The sequence below is a fragment of the Oreochromis niloticus genome, linkage group LG17 (genome assembly GCF_001858045.2).
Source record: "Oreochromis niloticus isolate F11D_XX linkage group LG17, O_niloticus_UMD_NMBU, whole genome shotgun sequence".
In the NCBI taxonomy this organism is placed as follows: Eukaryota; Metazoa; Chordata; class Actinopteri; order Cichliformes; family Cichlidae; genus Oreochromis; species Oreochromis niloticus.
Window position 1 is genome coordinate 11,011,714 of NC_031981.2, and position 17,452 is coordinate 11,029,165.

General features: G+C 41.2%; 1 protein-coding gene and 1 long non-coding RNA gene across 3 annotated transcripts in view; one reads left to right on the top strand and one right to left on the bottom strand.

Moving 5' to 3' along the window:
* On the bottom strand, window positions 1-17,042 carry nrf1 (nuclear respiratory factor 1). Of its 2 annotated transcripts, none has more exons than XM_005451651.4 (12): window positions 16,901-17,042; window positions 15,241-15,352; window positions 14,950-15,094; window positions 14,285-14,399; window positions 14,024-14,150; window positions 13,451-13,591; window positions 10,365-10,523; window positions 9,192-9,407; window positions 9,001-9,084; window positions 7,575-7,732; window positions 5,716-5,837; window positions 1-1,171 (listed from the first exon to the last, which is right to left on the bottom strand). In XM_005451651.4, exons 2-12 carry the CDS (start codon window positions 15,307-15,309, stop codon window positions 1,011-1,013), a joined length of 1,497 nt encoding a protein of 498 aa, XP_005451708.1. In that variant the 5' UTR covers window positions 15,310-15,352; window positions 16,901-17,042; the 3' UTR covers window positions 1-1,010. The 2 variants fall into 2 exon arrangements, with proteins under 2 accessions (XP_005451708.1, XP_005451707.1); XM_005451650.4 differs by having other exon boundaries at window positions 8,986-9,084; window positions 16,901-17,041.
* The window catches only part of LOC102082007 (uncharacterized), a 14,422-nt gene continuing 13,902 nt past the window's right edge, over window positions 16,933-17,452 (top strand). Inside the window, exon 1 of the long non-coding RNA XR_003214412.1 lies at window positions 16,933-17,063. This is a non-coding gene — a long non-coding RNA (uncharacterized LOC102082007). The remainder of the gene's footprint in view (window positions 17,064-17,452) is intronic.

Sequence of the window (17,452 nt, forward strand, 5' to 3'; positions counted from 1 at the left end):
TAAATGGTGAACAGCAGCCATTTTATTGGACTTCATTTTTTTCCAAATACACAATTTTGGTGAAAGTCACACCAACTGTTACACCTTCATCAAACAGAGTTGATTCTCGGCAAGCGTGGTTTTTTTGTGTGGCAAATCCTTTTGTGGATCACAAATAGTGCAGCTTCTGTCCAAGTATGACCAGCTTCCTGTGACATACAAAGTGATGGAGACCACCGAGTCCTGCGTGACATACAAAGGAGTTCATGTTGCAAATAACATGGTTGCCTCCTCGAATCCATGCACTGGGAAAAAAAATAATTAAAAAAATTTGGTGGACAAAAAGATTGCGTCAGTAAGTCCTCTCAGCCATCCAGCAGTTAAAAAAAAAAAAAAGTTATCCTGAGTCTTTGCAAAATTTTGGCATGTACTTGGATTACAGTAGAACAAAAAAAGGGGGGGGGAAAAAAACAACAGGGCAAGACTGTCTGGGAGTGTCTGCATCTCAGATGCTGTGTTGTACAGTGAGAGAGTTAGTGAGCTGAGGTGGGAACAGCAATTGTGAATATGGCGAAACACAGGAGTGACTTTCCGACTATGGCACTGAATTCGTCATCCTAAAAACAGAAACAGTCGAGCATGGACAATATAGTGAAAAATCCCAAACAAAGACAAGAAACACACTCAGTGAAACAGGGGTGGCTTTCCTCCCGAGCTTTTTGGTTCATCTTTGTTTTAAGCAAAGGTTAATTGTAAAGAAATAAATACTAAATACTCAACTTCACAGAGCTAAAAAAAACAAAACCAAACCAAAAAAACAACCAAAAACCAACGCTAAATGGGAAAAATACACCAACAAACGCAATCTTTTTACATAGTAAACACAATGCATTGATAACACACGTACACGTCCCCTGCAGATGCACATTAAAAAATATATTTGACATTGTACACAGCATGATGTCTCGGAAAACAGAACAGATAAACAAATCTCCTAGGTGGCCAATCAGTGCTTTCTGCTCCTTCCGAGGTCACTGCTCCAGGGTTACGACCTCTACTGCCTGGCCGTCCAGTGTGACAGTGTTATCTATGCGAGTAGCGACAGGCGCCATTGCAACCTGGACGGGCCGGTTACCCTGGGCAAGGCTGGTGACTACAGTCTGGTACATGCTGACTGGAATCTGGACCAAACCTAAAGGAAAGAAGAGGACAAATTGGACTTAAACATACAGCACCAGCATCACTTATACATTTTTTATTAGTTTAAAATGAGTACTTAGGTTGCAGGTATGTTAATATTACAGGGAAATCATTCACAGGTGGACACAAGTACCTTTTTTAAATAAACCTATTAGACATTTGAAGATCTTATACTCCTCACTGGTTACCCAATTCTATTCTACTGTCCTCAGAAATCTTGTTTTTGTTTATGGTGGCTCATTTAGATGCTGGCTAATTTAGAGCGGGTTGTCTAGTATTCAGAAGGTTGGTGATTCAATACCAAGCTCCTGCACCTGTATGCTGAAGTGTCCATGGGCAAGATGTTGAACAGTACCATGCATTTCCATCTAGGTTTGCAGACATGAATTAGTGTTAAAATGTGTTTGTGAATGCAGATTGCATTGTTAAAAGTATTAAAATTAGTGTCAGTTTACCATGGACTAAACTAATGACTAGCTAATGATATTTTTGATTATTAATGGGTCCAGGGGGACAAACATGCAAATCCACATGCTGCTATCCACATGTGAAGGACTGTTTCAGTTATCTGCTGCACTAATAGACCCCATTTAAATATGAAACTAACCACTATGACACCACCCAGTGGTTTGTAGGTCTTGTTTTAAAGCTTTGATTTCTGTGTTGCATTTCACTGCATTTCTTTAGAAGCCTAAGTGAGCATATTTAAAGGAGAAAGTTGAGTAGTTACCATCTAATGCTTGGTTACCCAGGTGCGCCCATAACTGTAAAGAGGTATAGATCACTGGTAATAAATATGAAATAAAGTACAAATAAAATGCTGGGTTTTCACTCACTAAAAATGGAGCACAGATTCTTATGTGAGCTGTACAATTAAACAGCAGTCCACAGTAATAGTCAAGTAACTACGTTCAAAAGACACTGCAAACATGGTCAGGAAGTCAAGATGGCCAGGCTGAGGTAAGCCTAATGGGCAGTTTGAGGCCTAGACAGCATTCACCTGTGACTTAAACTAGCTAATTCATCAGTATAGCTATTATGATGGGATACATCGTAGAGGCCAAAACCATTTGTAGTTTAGTACTCAGTTGTAAACATATTTATTTCTGCTGTGAAGTTGGGGATTTTAACATGGGAGGCTCTAAGGGACTGACTCTGTTTTTGAGATGCCCCAAAGTGGTCATTTTTCTGGATCCACAGTTTATTTGGTTTTGTTTTTCAACCCCACAGGTTGTCATGCTTAAAAAATAATAAATCAGCCCTTCTGCTAAGAAAATCTGCTTTTACATTCTCTTGCTAGAGGAAATCCTGTTGACGGATTTTATGTTTTACACGGGCCTTTGGGAACCCGTCAACTCCAGGTAGTTGTTGGTGACAGGAGGCAGACATGTTACAGAGAAGGCATTTCTGAACAATGACCCAATTGAACGTCCTCGGCTTACTTCCCCCATTCCCAGCTCTGTTTGTGCGTCTCTGCCTGCAGGGATTACTGCTGCAGTCACGTGGTGCTCTGCCCCACCCTGCAAGCTGTCACAGTGTCACAGGCAGGCAAGAAGGTCAGCATAGGGGATGGCAGTGGCTCATACCCACTCCCATTACTGCAAGCTAAGATGCTGGATGTTACAGGCAACCAGTCCACATTACAAATGAATCACTTAAAACACATAACCCAGATGAAACAAGGGTGGATATAATTGTAATTGAGAATAAATAACATTTTGAACAAAAAAAGGTCCTTTTGTTGCCTCTTGCTCACCCCTCTTGACACTTATTTGTGACAGTGTTAAGCTGTACTGACAGTTATTATGGAGGAAACCTTATAGGGAGCGTGGCTTTGGCCTAGCACAGCAACACAGACCTGGGATGAAGTGCAGTTTCTAATTGAAGTGCCACTCGAACATTGTTACTTAGAGATGAAGTGTCATGCCTTGTATAGCTGTGTTTATATATGTGTCTTTGTCAGTGCAGGGTTACTACACAAGCCAATCAGCAGTGTGCCCTGGCTGGTGCACTTCAAACACCAGTCTTCTCTGCTGTGTAGCACTACAGTGATTAGCGAAGGTCAATAGTTGCGAGAAGGGCTGGATTTGGCAGCTCCATTAGTTGTTTGAGTGAGCTATTACAGCCAAATGGCTCCTCGTGGTTTAGGAAGCAAAATGCCAAAAATAAATAAATAAACAAATCACAAAGCCTGCAGATGTTAGATTTGAATAAGGTGAATCCCCATTATAGGATATGAATGCAGACGTAGCACCTATTATGTTTTAACAGGAAACTTTCATGATGATGTGGATGATTTGGTTTTCTAAAATTGTTTGGCTAATGGATACAATCGTTTTGTAGCCTGGCAATTGTTAGAGCCTTTTAACCGTTATGCAAAGATTAAAAAAAAATGAATGCAAACACACCATGTTTCCCAGCTTTGCCTGCTACAGAACTAAACTGATTCCATTGGTTTCTAAAACTCCGTAGTGGGATTTAAACAGAAATTCGATGGGCACACACACACACACACGCATATATATATATATATGTATATGTATATATAGCAACAGAGCTTGGTGGTGTCTGCTGACAGCTGGTCAAGTGATTAGACTATGGACTGATAATGGAGTGGATCAAAGCTCTTAAGGAGGGCACAAGAGGGACCTCTTCATGCCCCTGGACTAGTGTACATTGTGTGTTAGTGCATGTTTGTGTGTGTAATATGTGTATTGTACTGATCAGATGACATAATAAGTAAAAGATTGACAGCTTGCAGGCTACAAAAGGTTTCCCAATTCAATATCCCGATTCGTTTAAATTGACCAGTGAATCAAATTGTTCAGTAATAATAAATACTCAGGATGCAGCTTTGTCAAAATGTTATTGCTTATGAAACATTAGCTTCATGTTTAGCCTTGAGGGTACTGACGGAACATATCCACGAAATTGTTATCAGTGCTATTGAGCAAAGAGGGAAGGCTGTCACTGCAAACTAGCCTAGTCCCAGCAGGCACACGGCAATAGCAGCGTTTGCACTATGCATTTACGGAGGGTGAACCTCTAATAACGTGTCATTAAAAGAAGGGACAAGATGCACACATAAATACACACCATCTGTCACATCAGCACAGAGCAGATTACAATGTGGGGGCTCAGAGGCCTCACAGTTGTTCTACGGGTGGGAAGCTCACACTTAGTAAGGCTAATTAGAAAGGCCATTGGCTGGGCAGTGCACACAAACACCAATGGGTAAAATTTAATTGCACACATTTACTGATTAAATTTTTTTTTCTATTGTAAAGTACAAATTAGAACACACAATCTAGAAAAATGTTCCTTATTGCTTACCGTTTGTCCATGAAAGTCTACCAAGAGGATTTTTTTTAACGTCAAAACTTGCCATTTCATTAGGCACACCTGTTCCAATTCAATTTAGATTCAATTCAATTTTATTTTATTAATTTTAATATAGGGCCAAATCACAACAACAGTCACCTCAAGGTGCTGGTCAGAAACACTAATATCTAATCAACCAATTATATGGCAGCAACTCAATGTTGGCATGTAAACATGGTCAAGATTACTTGCTAAAGTTGAAATTAAGCATTAGAATGAGAAAGAAATTGACTTCAAATGACTTTGAGTGTCGCAAGGCTGTTGATGTGATATATGCTGCTGATCTACTGGGATTTTCCCACACAACCATCTCTAACCATTAAGCAGCAGTTCTGAGTTACAATAATTTGTTGATGCCAGAGGTCAGAAGAGAAAGCCTGATTACTTCAAGGTGACAGGAAAGCAACAGTAACTCAAGTAACCACTCGCTGCAACCAAGGTATGCAGAAGAGCATCTCTGATTGCACAACATGTGGGCTACAGCAGCAGAAGATCACACTGGGTGCCACTCATGCCAGCTAAAAACAGGAAACTAATTCGCACGGACTCACCAAAACATAAGAAGATTGGAAAACTACTTCAGGCTGCTGGTGGTTCATAAAGCTGTAGGTGATATTTTATTGGTAGTCTCGGGCCACTCATTACCAACTGAGCATCATCTAAACACCGCATGACCACAGTGTGACTATCTTCTGATAAATGAATAAATCTCTGTATGTGTGTGTCTGTTTTGCACTTTTCGTGACAACCATTAATCAGACCCACTTTAAACTTGATGGTTGGACTGCAGGGCACCTGAGGAAGTATATTGGCAAGGCTGGAGTCATTCCAGAGAGCGGCAATCTAATCTTTGGGGTCCTCGTAAATAATACAGATAAATTGATTTATGTGGTCGCCAGTTTAGATAACATAGTTTATATATAAACCACCACTGTTTGATTGTTTGATAATGTTACTAATGTACCTGTGATTGCAGGCACTGCAGTAGTGAGGTAATAACTATGACTTTTCAGACCTTTATTGTCTTTACAGTTGAATGCTGCATACCAAAAAAACACTTGACACCTTTCTTTATAATTATGCAATTGCTGTAATTTGAGGTGTATTTTATTTTATGTTGCTTCATTGTTTGCTGTGTTGCTGATAATTGGGTACCTGTGGCATCTTGAACCCCTGCCAGTGCCCCAACAGCAGCTGCCGTCTCTGCTAGGACAATTTGACCTCCGCCTTGTAGTGTGGCTTCTGCCAGCGTCGCTACAGCGTGAGCTGCTGCCTCACTGTAACACACGAACACAAGTGCACTATATGTAAAAACATATTTCTGTACATGCAATTTCAAATTAAAACACACACAAACAAGAAATTAGGCTTGAAGATGCAATCTCCTGGTACAAAGCCAAAAAGCTCTCTCACGCAGAGTCTGCTCAGAGAGCCAAGGGTTATTAGAGAGATGTGGGGTGAAGACGCAGGAATACATGAGCTGTAAGAGGCTTTTCTAGTCTGGACTTACAGAGAATCTGTCACATCACCCTAAAGGCCAGGTGCTATGGGCCTAACAAAGCAGTGTTATATACTGGATCTATGCAGCAGAATTACTACTAGCTCATTAGCACACGAGTTTCGCAGCTTTATGATAATCAGGCTTGAGGCAGAAATGTAGAGCGTTAGAAAGGAAGAGGAGATGCAAGAGCTGAGACAACAGATTCTTGATGATGCAATCAAGTGTACCAGAAACAACAGAGTTTTTTGTGTGTGTTGTTTCATTGTTTAATATGTGAATTTAGATTGGATGTTTAAGCTTGCTGGGGGTTTTGACCATGGCTAATAAATGTTTCATCTCAGGTAATTTTTAATCGCACAGAAGGAAAACAGTGAGGATAAGAGGCTCTGCACCCCATCTGTAGCTGGAAAACAGACACAAAATGTTCCAGAGACAGCAGAGTGGAGAGCCCAGAGTAGCTCAGCTCAGGTAAACAGCAGGAAGGGAGGGGAAATGAGAAGGAGGGGGTCTCAGGTGGGTGCAGGTAACAAGCCCCAGTGGGACATACCCATACACATCTGAAATGATTGCCAGGACAGGACTGCAGTGAAAAAAAATTCTAACACGGCAGTATCTAGGTGACTGACTTCAGAAACAAACTGCTGAAAAAATGTAATTCAGGAAGTGGGTAGCCAAGGGTTAGCTTCTTTTAACTGCAACAAAGACTACAACAAACTATTAACCTGCTTCTGTTGTGATCCTACAGGAACTTTAATTTGTGACTATAATAGGACTGAAAACATTTTGTTCTTTTTCTCACACAGCAGCCTAAATGAAGTAGAGATGTAATGCTGTATATTTATACTCACAACATCTCAAATGCAGCTATTTTAATCTGCTTTTACCTGCATATCAGCAGGTAATAGCTGTTCGAACGTGAAATATGTGCCTAACAACTGGTTTAATGGTTCTACACCGTGCATGCTGGTGGTATAAAAGGGTACAAGGGTACATTTAGATGCTGAAACAGGACAAAAAGTATCTCCAGGGAATCCAGTAACCTGCTCTGACACATTTGTGCCATTTTCATCCAGCTGCTTATAGCTGCCTGTGCATTTATGACATTTTTTATACTTGTCAGTGTTTGCTGACTCCAGCACTAGTTTCTGAGCAACTGTGATTTTTTTCTCTCAGTGAAATTAAAACTTGACATGATAATAACATTTTTTTGTTTAAAAGTTTCTGATATTTTCTGGTGACACCAAAACTTTCTTCTCTGTTAACACATTTGTAGGCTTAGGCTTAACAACATAGGGATGTTAGCCATTATTACAATAGACTATTTTGTAATTCTTTTTTAACCTTTTTAAAAGTTGTCTTGAGCAAAGTTTCTCCAGATCTAAGTTTGCATTTTTTAGTCCTGTCCTTGTACCTGGACCATTTACACTGCATGCACCCCCTCATAATAGGTTAGAGACCTATTATAATATCTCAGGAAATCACATAACATAATATTCAGTTCTGTCAGAATCACCTGTTCAGTGCCATTGTAACAGTGGCTCCAGGCTGAATCTCTTGGCTAGCAGCGACAGCAGCTTCAGCTAGGGATGCCACTGCCTGCGTGGCCTCTGAAGCTTGAGTCGTTTGGATTGTCATCTCCCCGCCCTGCAGGGTGGCCCAGCTTGGTTCCACCTGGAGGAAAAACAAAGTATATACTTAAGTTTACATATCAGGGGCATGAATGTCATGGTAATTTTAGGCTTCTTCTTCGAACTGTTCTTTTACTAGGATTAAATGATTGTATAGCAAACATATTTTGCATTTTCTCTGTTCCACACAGGGTCAAAATCATACATACAGGCCAAAATATGAACATACACTCACAACACACTAACAGGATTTGTTGAAGGTTCAAGAATGTGTTTTAACTTGACATGGTCAATTAATTCTTGCTAATGTTCATTATTTAACTACAGCTGGTAGGAATGACCAATACTCAGAACAATGGGAAAGTCCAAGTAACTCAGTGAAAATCTTAAAAAGGAAAATTGTAGATTTCCACAAATTGGGAAGATCTCTTGGAGCCATTTCTAAATAACTAAAGATTTCATCAGTTCAAATGGTTTTATGTAAGTACAAGTTTTTCCGATTTTCACCCCTTTGCCAACTTGGAAGAACACCCAAACTGTCCCCCGATGAGAGGAAATTGTTTGGGATATTCAGAAAGAACCCAGGAACCACCAACACTCAAGCCTGCCATGAGCTGGAAACTGCTGGAACACCAGCATAACTGTCAAGCATGATGGTGGTAGCATCATGCGCTAGTGCTATTTGGTAATCAGTGGTACTGGTACATTACACAATGTGAATCGAATAATTCAGACTACCTCCAAGATCTTTAAATTAAAACAGTTCAAACTTCGACACAGTTGGGTTTTCCAACAGGGCAATGATACATCAAAACTAATCTTAGAATGCAGAAAACAGGCTGACGACATAAAGCTTTTCTAATTGGGCCACTAACCAATTTAAATGAACTGAACCAAATCTGCCAAGAAGAGTGTTAAATATCCAACCAGGTCTAATGCCAGAAGCTTGCAATGGTAAGCAAAATGGTCTGGTCAAGGTGCAATATGCTAAGCTACCAAATATTAGTGGGATATATATATATATTTATATTTGAGCCTGCATGTATACATTTGGCACTGTGTGGATTTAAAATTCTGACCATAAGTGTAGATGAACATTAGCAATGAGGTAATGAAGACTGAGCAAATATTGCTGGTATTAGATTGATGGACTTGTGGCTTTAGTTTTGATTTTGTGGCATTAAATAGAGTGCATTTTTAAGAGGCTATGTGTGCAGTAAATAACTTAATGTGTTTCAGTATGGTTTTTGATAAAAGAATGATTTCTAGGCACGTTTGAACGCATGTGGGTGTTACCTCTCCGTCAGTTACCGTTGAGTAGTTAACTTGTGCCACTGTCACACCAGGCAGCTCCGAGGCATCCGCAAGAGTGGCAACTGTGTGTCCTGTACCGACCTGAAAACAATAAATTTCCACCAAGTGCATTAGGCTCTGTAAAAAAAACAAGAGGGGCAAAAACTCCCACTCAGGAGTATGAAGGCCATGCAGTGAATAAAACGCACCTGGATAAGCGAGACTGTTCCATCTGGATTGTTGATGGTCTGTACCACGGTTTGTGAGGGCACAAGGTGAGCGATACTTTGTGCAGTGGTCAGGTGGTGCTGGGTGGTGGTTGCCGTGGTTACCTGCTGGTCTTCAAAAGCATATAATAGATCCTCACGGCCATGCTGCTTATAGCAGTTCTTCACTATGGTTCGCAACGCCTGCGTCCAAGAGACCTGAGGAAGTACAGACACAATTTAAATTCTTAAGACCGATGACTCTAAGGCATGGTGGTACATCTCTTAATATAATCAGATGATAAATATGAATTATGTAGAATGGGATTAAATTAAACTGTAATAATGAATGGACATGCGCCTGTTTCCTTTGCTCTAGAGCTATCTCAGAAGATACACAGAAAACACAAAATAAATGACAGAACAGGTGTTAACAGCTGTGCTGGTTCTACTAAAAGTGCATAGACTTGGCTTACCAGCACATCTAAAGCCTGTTCTTCTCATGCTATATTAAGAGGAAAAAATAATCAGCTTCAAAGATGTGCATTAGCTGTAGCTTCATATTGAAAGTGTTGATTTATGAGTGGTAGCAATTTTCCTCGAGGTCTACAAAACAATTTACTACTAAAATTCTGCTGTATATATGCTAATAAAACAAGCTTACTGTATCTTTTACTCCTTCATATGGTATCTTTGTGTCTTTCTCTGGTATGTTATACCATATCACACCAATCTATCTTAAAGCCACTTGTGTCACTAAGGGAGCAATGATCCAAATCCTTATGTTGTCTAGAATGGCTTAGTAGTTAGAACTAATGTTCTAAGTTAACCAAATATGGCATTTCCCCAAAATGCCATCAACTATGTCTTTAAGGACTGTTATCACTGTCACTGAATTAGACGTGGCAGGTGACTCTTGCAAAGGCAAGAGCTCTGGATCTTTAGACAACACCAAACAGAACTAGCTAATGTAACAGAACAGGATTAAAACACTGTGTAAAAACAATCTTTCTCATGGGTGTAAAATACAACATCTGTTTAGTTTGTTGTCACATTCGGATCAATAAAAATTTTGTTGTTGAGTGATCTGTACTCACAAGCAACGTTCATTTTGTGCACTTACAACCTTGTACTCTTTCCCAGCAAAATATCACTTTATACTAGTGTTTGTCTTACTCTCTGTTTCTGCTCCTCTGTGCGCACATCACTGCGAACGTTGGCCCAGGGGATGTCGTCGGGCCACCACACTGGCTTGCAGCTCTCTTTACCCCAGCCAGGCTTCCCTCTGCCTGTTGAGTACTTCAACATCTCTGGGATAAATGCTCGCAGCTGTGCCTAAAGGAAAATAAAAGAGGAAAAAAAATGCATGGGAAAAACAGATGATATAGACAGAAAAAAAAAAATGTTGAAAGCTGCAGGGCATACACGCCCTTGAGCAGGCTGCGAGAGGAATGCATTAGGTACCTGCAGCGGGTGCTGAGGTAGTCAAGGCCTCAAAATAGAAACAGACCTTCTAAAAGGAGAACAATGGGGTCAGGTTTACTAACAAACCAATCTATGGCTATGGCTCCAGCCTGATGTATCAGACAGACACGGTGAGCACATCAGAGGTGATCCAACAGACAGCAGACAGCCTGTTCCAACAAAGGCTCCAGGACACTGAGCAGAGGTATTAACAAGGACGAGACAGTCAGTATTGTCAAAATTAAAATCGACTGTCAAACAAGGGCACTGCATTAAGTCTGTGCTAATAGGTGCACTGTACAGACTTATTTCTTTATTGTCAACAGACTCTATCAAGACTCTGGGGTGGCTGTAGCTCAGGAGGTAGAGCAGGTCAGCTACTGATCGGAAGGTTAGTGGTTCAATCCCTGGCTCCTCCAGTTTGCATGCCAAGGATCCTTGGGCAAGATACTAACCCCAAGTTGCTCTCCGATGCATCCATCAGAGAATGTTTGTTAGGAAGCACTAAAAGCTTAGAAGAAACGTGAATGTGGCATGTTGTATAGATGTAAGAATCAGTCCATTTATCAAGTGCTTGTCCACTGTTTTGGAATATCTTACAATGAAGTAAAAAGTACTGCTTTTGCAGGTGACCATCTGCTGAAAATGTTGTTGCGCTAAAAGCTGAAAATCCAGGCTTTATGGTGCATCTAGTTTCTAAACTTGAATAACAGCTGCCTGACAAGGTGAAAAAGCGAGCGGATGACGTTCTTAATCTCATCTGATTTGCTTGTTATCGATCGTCTGTATGCATACTTCATGTGCAGTAGTGAGTGGCACGCATATGCACTCCCCATCATGTCGACAGAGCCCGAGCAGGCGCGCGCTTACACTCACTGACATGCCGAGGTGGGGGTTTAGTGCCAGTGTCCTCGGCGTCCCGGTAATATGCAAGCATCACCGGGGGATTATATTGCACAATGAGGCACTGCAGCGTCCGCCTGCCTTGACATCACAAGCTAAATTTGGTTCCGGGAGAAATAAATCCCTCCCTCCTCCCCATTAGGCCCCCCTTTTCTAACTCACAGTCACACAGCTCCTCGGTGCATCACGCAAACAGATATGAGAAAATGGATCTTGATAGAAAATGGAGGGTCGGTGCTTCACGCCAGCTTTCGAACAACAAACCCTCCACGTAATGGGAGTTCCACCAGAGCCAACACTAGCTCAGCAACCTGCATTAACCTGCGAAAAAGCCTTGTAGGAAAATGATTCTCCCATTTACACCTGCGATGATGTGGACGTATGTGGACGTATGTGTGCAAGGCCAGATGGCCAAATTACAGTGGCTAGCGAGTTAAGTGGCATGTTGCCCTCACACCCACCACCCCACCCCAATCCTAATCCTCCAAGCAGTGGTCCAATCAGGTTTCAGGAAGGCTGTTATGTTGCCGGGTTCCTGAACCTAACAAGGCAAGGGGGTAATTATGAGCTCAAGCTAGTCGTGGGATCACCTGCTACAGATGCTCCATATATCTGACAGACTAGGGCCTCTGCTTAACCTCATTTGGGTTTTCTTCAGCTGTATAAAATTCTACTGCAGATATCTTTTTATAAGACATGTTTCTGATACGAACTGGGTGTCTCTGCTAAATTAGCTTCCTCTCATCTCATTCCTTGGCCAAGGTTTATAAGCTTTTCCCAGAAGGACTAAACAACTTCCCGTTTCCAACGCGCAGCACACACATATCTGTAAAAACACCCACCCCCACACCTTTCCACCCGGCTTGTCCAAACTGAGTGAGGCAACAGGTTACTCGCGATAATCTCATCCTACTACTTCCAGAAAAACAAGCTCCAACTAACACCTGGCCTCCAAGGATTCATCCGGCACTGGGATTGGCTAACGTGCTCCCAGGGTTGTGGATCGTCTCTGAGGGCCACTGTCATGCTGCCTACTGTGACGATGATCTAGAGAATGCGTCAGCAGCACTGGGACGGCAGAGTAAACAAGCCAAGCTCCCCTGGGCTGAAAAGAAAATTCAGGCCTGCGAGTGGTACTAACGCTACGATGAATGGCCTACAATGGCTGCTCTGCTTATCAAAGAGAAGGATTAGCTTTTTCTCAGATTAGAGTTTCTCTTAATGGTGATGCTGCTCTTCAGGATGAGAATAAATGCATGACTGCTGAATAGATTAATCAAAAATATCAAAAATGAACTAGTGGACAACACACCTACAAATAAGCATTTGACCTTGCTACATGTAGTTAGCTAAGCTCTTCCTCTCACTAGTAATAAGACACAGTTTAAACTTTCTGGTTTGTTAGCGGCTGGCGCCCTCTGCTGGGGGTAGTGTGTGTAGTAGTGAATTTGTACAAAGGAAAAAGAGAGTAAACCTTAGCACTTCTAGAGAATAGAGAGAAGGCCTTATTTAGATTTCTGCGGGGAATCTTTGTAGAGCCTACAGCATAAAAGTAAGTGGCTGAGGTTGTTGCAGGCATTTAAGCTTGTTCTGATGTATTATGTTTTCATTACTTTGTGATTGTGTCCTAGTTTTTTGTGTCTTTTTGTTGTGGTCAGTCAGTTTTGTTTCATTTTGTTTTGTTTTGGCGGGAGGGGGGTTACATCCCTGCACGTAAAGTTGATAGTTTCAGCAATCACCCTCCAGGAATTTGCTGACAATTCCTATATTGATTTTATTGTCACTTATATTGACATGATGATTGTTATTCTCTCACTGATAAATTCAAGTTTGCAGTTAAGACGTAGCTACGGCGTAGATTCCCCACTAAAGAATAAATCCGCAGTAAGCCTTACCTGGGTCATCTTATCCACAGAGACGGGGATGCCATCAATTGTGAGCGGGGGCAGCTCTGAGGCGAGTTCTCCACCTGCAGGGGCATGTTCAGCCAGGGCGTTCTCCAGGTCCTCCAACAACATGCTCTTATACTTTCTTACCTAGTATCCATGAAAGATACATCACAGTGTGTCAGCCTGAGCTTTTAAGAGAGATAGCAGGTTTAAAAAAAATCACTGAAGAAAACATGCCAAACATTTGCTAGTAGATACCTGGACAAAGATAAGTATCTGCATGCCTTTTTTGGTTATGTTATTAAGACAAAATCAATATGGTCTTTAATAAATTATTACTAGCTATAAAACTATGAGTATTTTAAATAAGTAAATAGTTATTAGGAAGAAAGATGTAAAGCAGATTCAGTTTATCTAACACGCAGTGTGTTCTTATGAGAAGGGAAACATTGCATATGCATGAATGACTGAGAGGACTTCACTGAAATAAATGAAGGAGAACACTGAGGTTTGGTGTGATGGTAAGTTTCACTGTGTTACAAACTAATGCTTTCTACCTGCTCTATTTATAAGACTTACCACATTCTCCAGAGGAGCAGCACCAAACACCTTGAACACAGGGTTGGGTTTGGAGGGGGAGATGCACAACACTATGGCTTGTTGGCCCACTCTGGTGGTGTACTCATCCAACGTGGCTCGCAGTTTCCTGTTAACAAACACCATCCTTTACTTCTGTGTTCAGATTAAAAGCTACAAAGCACAACAACAATTCTACCCTAGGAGCTGAGCGAGGGATATTTTGGTCACCGTAGCTGCTGACAGAAAAGCTATTAGATTCACCTGAGGAGACGAGTCTGCTGTCTCTTACGGATGGAAGGGTTGGATTCAAAGATATGAGGCCTTTTTCTTTTCTTCCCAGTTGCTACGGCAGCAGCAGCTGCCATACCCACTGGCCCTGAAAGAAAGAGGAGGAGGGAGAGATTTTAGCAAAGGTAAAAAGAGACAAAGTATTTTCCTTCTCTGATTTGAGCTTTTAAATACACAGCCCATGCGGTTGTTACTGTTTATTGTTCTTTCTCTTTTTTAATATAAAGTATGTTTTTAAAAAGACCTGAAGTAGCACTTCACCGATTTAATTTCAAATCATGCCAACTTTAAGATGAAAAAAACCCCCTCAAAACATGGCAGAGGCTTGACAGAAGGCAACACTGCCTACACAACTAATCCACTGGCGCCACCTGTTGCTCAACTGAAAGCATTTTGCTTAAATTATGGTGTTATGGGATTTACCAGGCTTGTATAATTAAACACAGATGCTAAGAAGAATTAAAAAAACAAACAAAAAAATGGTCTGTTGTAAGGAGTTGACTGTCTAATTTGCCACAAACTTTGCAACCTTAATAATGATTATCAACACAAGTCTACAGGTCGTGAAGCACTTCTGCTTGTAACTTTGGTCAGACCCAACTAACACACTCTGGAAACAGCACAGAGTTTAGACTCACCTGCAGCAGCCAGGTGAGCTGTGACCTCATCAGTGCCAGCCGAGTTGAGGATGTCTGTGTCATCATAAGGATCGTCATCTGGTGAGGAGGTCGAGTCTTCCTCAGCGCTCATCATGGATGTGTCAGTCAAGGTGGTCACATGTACCTATACACGAATCAATGAATGAATGAACCTGGGACTATAGTGGGGCGTTAAGATTTCTGATCTGGGCCAGTAATTTAACAAGATGAGTGATTAATATCAGTAAATTTGTTTCTAATTTACACCATTTATTATGCTTGTAAATGCACCTGCTGGCTGACAGCGCTAGCCTCAATTGTGGTCATGTGCTCTGCCTGGTGAACGGAGTGCTCATCCATTATCAGCCAGCTGGTCTACACAGCTAGGTCCACAGTACAGTTACTGAGGAAAAAAAGAGGGAAGTGATCAAAGTACATCAAATTTAACGAATAATGATATGTTATCTTAACAAGACAATATGCTGATATTTATTTATACATTTAAATGAATTCCTATGCACCAAGAATTTGGAAGTGTTATGATATTTCAGACAAAACTGTGACCATGCACAGCTGCCACTGTCATTTATTTTTACAGGGAGAGCTGTCTGATGAAGATGCTGGGGTGTCTTTGTGCTTGTGCTTAGTGCACCACTGCCGCTCTGCCTCCAGAGGACGTCATACTGCATTAATAGGGAATTTCATTTGGAAGAGTATTGTCTGAAAACAATGATTCATTTTTTTCCACTCTTGTCTGACTGTACCACTTTCACTCTGCCCATAGAGGGCACTTATGTTAGGTGTTACAGGTGATGAATTTGGAAGATGTGCATTCCACCCAGTAATAGATAGCTTAGCACAACAAATCACAATTTCATGTCCAACTAAAGGGTCTTTTAAATTAAATTTTGTCACAGTATGGGAAACTCCATATTAATTTGGAAAACTGGATATATGAGTATGTGGAGTTACACTGTAGTGTGGCTGAGGAAAAATAAACATATATTGCACACTAACACACACATAATGCTTATGTTCACTCCAAATCAATCAAATTACAGCGGTTAAAAGGTTTATGAATAAATGAAAGGAGACCGTTTCATGTAGATAACCTGCTTCATTGATACAGTGCAAAGATGATTTATAGAATAGTTCTTTAATCATGTATCTGCACACACAGTTTTAACTTTTATAGTGGCATACAAGAACGTCAATACTGCCCCCCCCAAAAAATAAATAAATAAATAAATAAATAAATAATTATATATAACTGAAATTCAGGTCATTAATTTCAGTCTAATATATTTATAGCCAGCTGCAGTACATGAAGTCTAGACACTGAGGAGATCAGTGATGCACGAAACGCACAACTCCACAACAATGTGTATGTGTAACCAATTTAGTGACCTGCAACCAGCTTAATTTTGCACAGCACTGGATAAAGAATTGATCGTGCCAGACAGTAGTGTACAGTTAGCCGGATCTGCCGGTCTACTGTCAACGACTGCTTCACTGAGCTAAGCTAGCAATGCCCTACATTCAGCTAATTAGCTGCCTAGCTAACCATTTGGCGGTATAAAGCCGGTCGTCTAAAATAACACGAATTCTGCCACCTATTTTGCACGTTCAGACACTAAACAAAACGATTACAGGGCGCTGTGAAAGCCGTCGTAATGCAGCAGCTAGCACGAAACCCGCGCAAAAAATCACACAAAAACATAGCGCCATAACAGGCCCGGGCCTGTGGGCTCATCCTCAGCTATTCTTCTCTCTCCGAGGTTGAAGTCGATACGCGCCTAGATTACGATTCCCCCCAAAAACAGATTTAAAATACAATCCGACTCCAGTCAACAGCTAAACAATCTGCATCGTTCACCCCAACGCTGCCGGGTTCGATGATGCGGCTGCGCCGGGGCTGAAATAGATGGAGATTGCGCGGTAGGGCACTAACCTCAGAGCGGCTGCGCTACTTCGGGCCTGCGCCGTACAGCGGGGATGGAGCCGAGCTTTAATGGAGGACAGAGGGGAGCCAGCACCAAACACAACCAACAGACCGCACACAACAGTGAGCTGCACTAGTGATGCTTTCAAGTGCCTGCCGCGTAACCGTAACAGTAATACTCAAGAACTGAAACTACAACAACAAACGCGCTCATAAATACTTCGTAGACATTGTTTTCTTTAAACTGATTCTAGTTAACAACTCATTGCCGATGTTTCAGCATGACAGAAATATTAAACATAACTTCACTTTTTATTATGTCAGTTTTTAAATTCTCGAAATTTTTTAATGAACCCCTACAAAACTGTTAAAATATCCGATTTTATTTCAGAGCCTTTATGTTTTTTGGGGAGGGAAGAGTAATTAAAAATGAAAGGGAGCATGGAAATATGAAACATAAAGTTTATCTCAGTAAATAAAAGATCAAACTAAGTAGTTTTTGCTGATTTTCCACGTGTAGAAAACCTGGACGTCACTAAATGTCCAGTTTAATATAACACA